The sequence below is a fragment of the Eurypyga helias genome, unplaced genomic scaffold (genome assembly GCF_000690775.1).
Source record: "Eurypyga helias isolate BGI_N326 unplaced genomic scaffold, ASM69077v1 scaffold14527, whole genome shotgun sequence".
In the NCBI taxonomy this organism is placed as follows: Eukaryota; Metazoa; Chordata; class Aves; order Eurypygiformes; family Eurypygidae; genus Eurypyga; species Eurypyga helias.
Window position 1 is genome coordinate 35909 of NW_010259926.1, and position 7785 is coordinate 43693.

General features: G+C 38.3%; 1 protein-coding gene across 3 annotated transcripts in view; it reads right to left on the reverse strand.

Moving 5' to 3' along the window:
- Positions 1 to 7785, reverse strand: part of KIF2A (kinesin heavy chain member 2A) — a 39563-nt gene that overhangs the window by 27465 nt on the left and 4313 nt on the right. For 2 of the 3 annotated variants that reach the window (XM_010154837.1, XM_010154836.1), the window contains exons 2-6: positions 6191 to 6285; positions 4778 to 4897; positions 4285 to 4339; positions 1891 to 2013; positions 1171 to 1271 (exon numbers count right to left, since the gene is read on the reverse strand). In XM_010154837.1, coding sequence (XP_010153139.1) covers positions 1171 to 1271; positions 1891 to 2013; positions 4285 to 4339; positions 4778 to 4897; positions 6191 to 6268 — 477 coding nt within the window. In that variant the 5' untranslated portion in view covers positions 6269 to 6285. The remainder of the gene's footprint in view (positions 1 to 1170; positions 1272 to 1890; positions 2014 to 4284; positions 4340 to 4777; positions 4898 to 6190; positions 6286 to 7785) is intronic. The other variant, XM_010154838.1, reaches the window with a different exon arrangement.

A 7785-nucleotide genomic window follows, 5' to 3' on the forward strand; every position in this document is an offset into this window, starting at 1 on the left:
TCTAGCATTCAGAAACAAGTATTGCTTATTATGGAAAAAGTGTTTGCCTAATATTCCTCAAACCCCGTTCACAGCTCTTGCCTGCTAGAAGACGGTGCTTGGCGAATTAGTGCTGCATTTCACAACAACAATAGAATGCACAGAGCAACACAAAGCACAAGTACATAGAGGTCACCCAGACAAACAGAGCTTCCTCATACAGGTGTTTAAGGCTCAGGTGCAAAGGGAGTCTTCACAGGAGCAACAAAAATTTTAGGTGTAGTACCACGTCAAAGTATTTTAATATATAAAGGGAAAAAATGCTTGTTCCTCACACATAAAGAGACAGTAATGTTCTGCATTTGTGTAACTGGATGGAAATTAGAAAACATGAATTCAACTTAGGTGATTTTAGGTCAACTTAGAAACATTATTAAACCAGTAGAAGTAGATTGCCTGAATTATTTACTTAGCACTGGTACTTCTCATGTCAGTAGTGGACTGGTAGTATCGCTTCAGAGGCTAACACGTACACACAGGGCTGCCAACAAGATTACGCTACCAGTTTCACTAAAGCTTTTACACCACTGTGACAGTAAGTCATTTAATGTTAAGAGATTTTTCTCACAGGATTAGCAACTTCATTTCTTTCGCACAGGTTTCTAACAACTTGCTGCCAAGCCGCTTCCATGATGCAAAGCTAACTTATAAATGCACAGACCAGTTTAAAGAAAAAGAAATTTAAAAAGTCACTGAACTTGAACCTCAAATAGATCTCGTACAAATCAAAGACCATAAAGAACAATTTATCATAAAGTTGTAATACCTCCTGTGGAATAACAGACCTATCTAAAAGCCAAAGGTTTTATTATTTACAAAAATATATCTTCCCTAAAAACCAGCTATCATCACTACTTGATCTTCAAAGAATGTGTGGCAAGATAAGCAACTGCCAGCAATTACTTCTGTAGGAAAAAAAAAAAGAGGGGGAAAACTGTCTAAAGTAATAGCTATGAGAGCAATGCAACCAAGCACCAAAATATTTAACAAACTTGTACACAGGATGAAAACATTTCATTTCAGGACAATTATAGTTCATAAAAATTATTAAAGGCTGAAAAAGGCACCATGACTTTGCAAATGTCTTCTCTTGCTGACATATGCTTTTCTATCCAAGCTAAAAATACCAACCTGAGCTCTTTTTTCTCTAAGCTCCTGCTGCTGTAACCTTCTTTTTTCACGTTTCTCTTGTAATTTTTCAACCTCTTTTACACAATTGGATTTTCTACGTGCTTAAAGAAAATAATATGATTTTAAAATATTTTCAGTGTTGCATGAATTTAGTATTTACACTGTAACATTTCAATTACATTAATTTATCAATATTTAGAAGGCATTTATATCAACTATCTTTTCAAACAAATCAGTATTAGCACAGAATAATTATGGCAATTGTATTTCTAAAATTAATTAAATAAATATACTAGAAAAAAGTAATGGGAATGGGATAATACTTGCACGACCAAAAACGTAAGGACAATGACCCTCAAAAAATATTTGGACATATACATGCGATCTCTTGGTTTGAATTAAAAGAAAGCCCAGAAAAACTAAAACTAAAAAAAAAAAAAAAAAAAAAAAAAAAAAAAAACAAAACCAAAAAACTAACACTGCCATGGTAAAAACAAACAAACAAACAAAAACATAAGGGAAAACCAAATTCCAAAGTACAGCACAACTATGACAAAAGTGGACATCTGTTTAGCCACAGGTCTCCAAAAAAGCTCCTTGAGGAAGCCCACAGACAACTGTGCGTGTAGACCATTTGTCATTTATGGACAACAACATAATCCAAGAGAATGTACATGTAACGCCCAGAATGAATGAATCCTTGATACACGGTTTACATACAAGGGGGTCCAAATTCCTTTTTTGCAGCTTGAACTGGAGATATATCTGAAACACTACCATTCTGTTGAGAGGAGGAAGACTGCTCAGGAAGCTGAGTAGGTCGCGCACGTGCAGAACCAACCACTGTAAAGAAAAAGCATAAAGCTCATCTGGACACAGAAGAGGAACATTTCTACCCAGTTCTGAAACGCTTTTTATGAGGAGATAAAAGAAGGCCCCTTTTCCAGGCACAATTTACCTGGGGTGAGGAGGAGCCATACACATAGGAAATCTATTAATACACGGGTATGCAGCCTTACGTCATCCTTGTGTTACACACCAACACAACATAACTCTAAGCACCAATGCCGCAAGTGCCTATGTTTAAATACTGCAGATTAGTACCAATTACAATGTGCATAGAATGAAGCATGTACTGGCAGATATGCAGTTTATCTAGGTTTATTTATATTGTGATTATACCCAAAAAATGAGTAAGCAAAGAAGCCTCTGTTTCACATTCTCTAGACACTAAAAAACGGTCCCACCCCATTGAGCCTACAACCTCTGGAGGAGCACAGGGATACAAATGAAAGGCAGCGAAGTGCAGCTCAGTCTCTGAGTGGAAGAAAGAGACCTTTTTGACACTATACTGGAAGGGATACAGATAAAATCCGTATGCCTAAACTTGCATAAATAAACGCAGGTGTCTCTCCCGCACTGATTCTACACATGCTAAGGATGCCAGTTTCTGAAGATGCGGTGATGCCTGTTCCCAGGGCACGCGGCGGGAGTGGTGAGCATGCAAGCCTCTTTGGTAGAGCGAATGCTTTACATCGTTTTTTCAAAGAGTTGCTTCAAACCGCTCTGCCTCAGCTGGCCCATTTCCTGCACACGCTCCTAACAGCCTGCCAGAGGTATCACCTCTGATTAGCAGCCAGAGATTACACTCCCCACACGAAGCCCAGCTCACTGTGCCACATGGAGACAACTATGGAAACAGGCATCGAACGGGACAGAGAAGGCAAATTCCTAGATCGTTCCAAATATGACAGGAGATCTAGTTTATAGCAAATTGACAACACAAAATAAGACAGTGTGCTGGGAGAAGTTTAATTACAAGGCTAACAAAGAACAAATACTTAGGCCAGCTGTAAATATTAAGGTGCATAGGACCTATTAAAATACAAGTTGCAGGGTTATTCAGTACAAAACAGACCACTTGCTACCATCAGCAACAGGTATGGATGTGAGGAGAGTCCATCAATAAGATGTCTCAAATTTAAACCGTATTAGTTTGAAAAACATTATCCCCTCCTCGTGAGATATTAGCTGTATTAAAGACACCCAGAAGCAAACGGCAGAAGGGCAAAAGTGGTCCCAATCACCTACTGGAAGAGTCTGAACACTAGCAAAGATACGCAAACCCGCTTGCTTTTCAAGTTTAAACAGATGGACTGGAATCTAATCTGAATTAATGACAGTAGATTAATGTTTTGAAGAAGAATCATCAGCATCATTGGTACAGGTTAGTTAAGTTTAATGCAGGAGAGAACATTAAAACAATAAGCAGTAACCATTATTTCTCATGTTACAGATGCGTTACATTTGTATTCATCCAATACAATTTTTCAACTATCCTCCTGTCGTATTGCAGCGTTTTTTGTAGATTTTTTGCTACGAGCTGTAGAGTGAGAAATAACCCACAGAGCTAAAACACTCTTTGAATGAAAGTTTACACACAGACTGTTACAAAACTAAGTTAAAAAATTTGAAGTGTAAGAATTTTAAGTGTACTACTTAGTGCATATTGAAACAATCAATTTAGCTGAAGCAAACTGAGGATTCTTTAATTTGGAAAAGTCCACAAGTGATTTAATGTAGCATAATTAATTAACTTCAAATTTTTGCACCTTCAGTTCATTCAGTTTAATTTTCCTAATGGTATATTTCTTAAACTTGCACATAAATACTATGAAGTATGGAAAAAGGAAAAGCATAAAGCTCATCTGGACACAGAAGAGTAACATTTCTACCCAATTCTGAAATGCTTTTTATGAGAAGATAAAACAAGGCCCCTTTTCCAGGCACAACAATTTACCTGGGGTGAGGAGGAGCCATACATGTAGGAAGTCTATTAATACATTTGGTATTAATTGTATTTGGTATACACTTATAATGTGCATAGAACGAAGCATGTACTTGCAGACATATTCATAGTATACTATGAATACTATTTTTCGTATAGTATGACTCCTAAATATACATAGGAATAATTCTAGGAATGCCTTTTACATGTCACATGCATACATACCAAATAAGAAATGCAGAACTAGTAAGGAATGTTGGATGTGCAGGAGGCTAAAATGTTCCCCTACTCTTTATTTTCTTGAAATGGAAAGAGATAACATTTACCTCTGTTCTCTCTGGCAGGGGTGTCATTCTTAACAGATGACACAGTTCGTCGACTCTATAAAGAAAGAAATCTCTGTTATTCGATCATCATATTATTGAAACCATGAACTCCAGCCGCACCTCTGCTTCTTTCCAGTGAGTAAAGATAACACATCAGCAGTACAGAGAGGTGATTGCTGCCAAATTCTTCCCCCGAATAGCCTTGGGTGAAGACTGCGTGAATTACACATATTTTTTCAAGAAAACTTTCAAAACCTTTTCTATGTTTTCACTTCAGATATATTTATTTATATAAATTATTAGTTCCCAACTTCATCTCTGCCAAACCTCTTCTTAAAAAATTTTTAGAAACCCCTATTCACCATAGCAAGAAGAGTACACAGTTATCAAATAGGTCCACAGAGGCAAACGTTAAATTTAAAAACTCAAGGATAACAACGTGTCTAGGAGTACTGTATGTCTAATATGTTCATGTTGCACAGATATGACCAACCTTCACAATTTTGTTTACTTTGGCTGATGTAGTAGGTGGTGGTAGTGCCTCTGGACTAGGTTCAATATCCTCATCAGGTGCAAGATCTGGGTTAAGTGAAAATATGCTCTCCAAGTCAATCTGTGTAAAAGAATATAAAATGCTTTTATGAGTCTTGAAACAATATTAATCCACTCCATTTCTCCTGTTACGTTTGAGAATAAACAGTAAACACATTTTGTGGTTTTACCCCACAATTTGTTAATTCTAAAACCTGAATTATCTTGTTTATGTTCACTAAACACAGCATAAGCTTAGGTCTTTGTATTAGTTGAAGACACACCCTTCAGAGACGGGATGAATTAAAAATCACCAACAGATATTGGTAATTTTGTGAAGTGATTAAACAGAAGTAGCTAGTATCCCTGTGGTAATGTGACAATTATTGGAAAACATGAAAGACATTCTGCAACATAAAGAGGTCCCAATTATTTGAAATTTCACAGACAGTGCGAAAGAAAGACAAATTACAACCACCCAAAAAATAAAAGCACAGCTGAAAGCATGTTAACTTTATCACACTAACTTTTTTTAATCATTCCTCATTCAAAACGCTGTAAAATATGACAGGGGAAGGGCAGGATCTTAAAAATAGATGGCTTCAGAGCTACTGAAACTTGGTTTCCTAACAATCTTAAATAGCTTTGGTCTCTATAGACCGCCATTTCCCCTGGCTGGATCTTTCAAAGACCTCACTTCTGTATGGGTTCTGTGTGTCCACAGGCATGAGATCAGCTGATGAGATCACCCAGACTTTCTCACAACCTTTTTCTTCTTTTTCCTGTGTTTTCACAAAACTGGTGAAGTGTAATTATTTCTGAGATGCTTCTCCAAATCTCAGCTGAAACTGGCCAACATGGTCCAAAATTTAAAGGAAGAGGAGATAGCGACATATTACACACAAACACACAGCTTCTCAAGGAAAGCAAGGCTGGAAAATTATTGCCAAAAATAAATAAATAAGCAAACAAACTGGCAGTTCAACTCCTTAATAACACAAACACAAAAAGATTTCTAATCTAGCTCTCCCACTGGTTTCCTGTCTGAACTGCAAGTCATTCTCTCTCTCAAAAATTTGATATTTTTTTCTACTTGCAGATAGAGGATAACAAGGTCAGCCTTTGTAATCTGGTACAAAATCAATAGATGAAAAGAACTATTTAAAAGCTATGAGATAGAGCTCAGGAAGTTAAATTTAATACAAGAGAAACTACCACTTTCACAACAGCTCCCATGCAAAACAGTATGTAACCAAAGATTCATCAAGTAAATTAAGATTTATAACTTCTTTTTGTTTTCAGTGCGAATTCCAAAGTAATATTCATGTAGATAACATTTTTTAAAAGAGAAAAGTTCTAAAATAATTAAGTTTACCTCTTTGCCTTTAGTATCTCCATTTTCAATCCATTCAACAGTTACACTTTCATTATCTTCATTTAGGGATGTTACCATAGCTTGGTGAATTCGGCCTACAAAGCAAACACAAATTATCATTTATTAACTGGTGGAAAAATTTTCCAGAAGTTATTTTCATCCCTGCACTGAGACATACAGAGAGAGGGGCAGTAAGAAGAGGGTTAAAAAAATGAGGTGATAAATAGAAGATGACTCCTGGCCATACGCTGTGAAGTGGCCCAGAGCTGACCATCAGTGGAGGCTCTAACCGGACAGTCAGCACACAAGTGAAAAGCTCAATGAACAGAAAACTGAGTGGTTAAGTAAACAAAACATAACATTAAAGCCACACCACTTAGACTCTCTTTCCTTGAGAGAAGAAACCTCCAATGCCACGCGTCTCCCATGGGCAGTGAAATCTCCTGACGTGTGCTCCACCAGAGCCTGTCTGTCCCCTTTGTAGGCAGATACAACATGACATATCCCAACACAGGAGTGAAGCCCTCAGAAATTGTATTCCGACACCCATTTCTTATGGGCATCCTGCCAATTGGTAATTCAACTGAAATTAAACTGCCTGCAACAATAATACATATCATCATTTTAAAAACAGCTGCTTACACAGGCTGCTGAGCTGGAATTAAGGTGCCGCTGCTTTGACTTCTTCAGTCAAAGAAGACGTCAAATCCTATTTGACTGTCCTATTTCCTATGCACAGTACCGAGGAGCAATCGGAACAGCAGAGCAGCCATGCGCTGACACAAAAGGATCAAGACCCAGGTGTCACATTGATTTCACATCTGGGCTTTTCCCTAAGAGTACCAAGAAACGGAGTTTCTAAAGGACACGAATCCAACGCAACTTCTCCTCTAACAAGCCATAGCACAAACAAGCAATCCCTCACTCCACCCGCTCCGAGCCACCCCACAGGCACCCAAGGGCCAGAAAGCCCGAGTGACCGTTCTGGAGCAGTGCGTGCACATGCTGCTGCTGCCGGGCACCCACAGAGGTGAAACACAGGCTGGTCCTTACACATCTCCTCCACCATGCACCTTCTCTTCTCCTTTCCTAGGCTCACAGCCCCCAAATTCACTCCAGTTTTCTCCCTGGCTGATTGTTTGAAACTTCTGGTTTAGCTATTTCAGTCACAATTTGATAGTTTCCCAAAGTTCATGTTTTTATACAGTCTAAGCTTCCTGGCCTGCTGCAAGAGAGAAGGAAGGAAAAACTTGACTGATACCCCAAATTACCTCACCTGACAGCACAAGTTACAAATGTAAACTGTTAATATTTCTTCAATTGCAAAGGCTGCCTAAACATTTATACCTAGTTAAAATTAAGCAAGAAGAGAGACTACAGGGAAGCATCATGGATGGTTAACAGCAAAGCTGTGTAACACTATGTGGAGAGGAAGTGACTAACTGCAACTCAGGCGAAAAGTCCCATTTGGGACTCGCAGAGCAGCTGACACCCCTGGGCAGAAAAAATCATAGAAAATCATAGAACGGTTTCGGTTGGAAGGGACCTTAAAGACCATCTAGTTCCAACCCCCCTGCCATGGGCAGGGACACCTT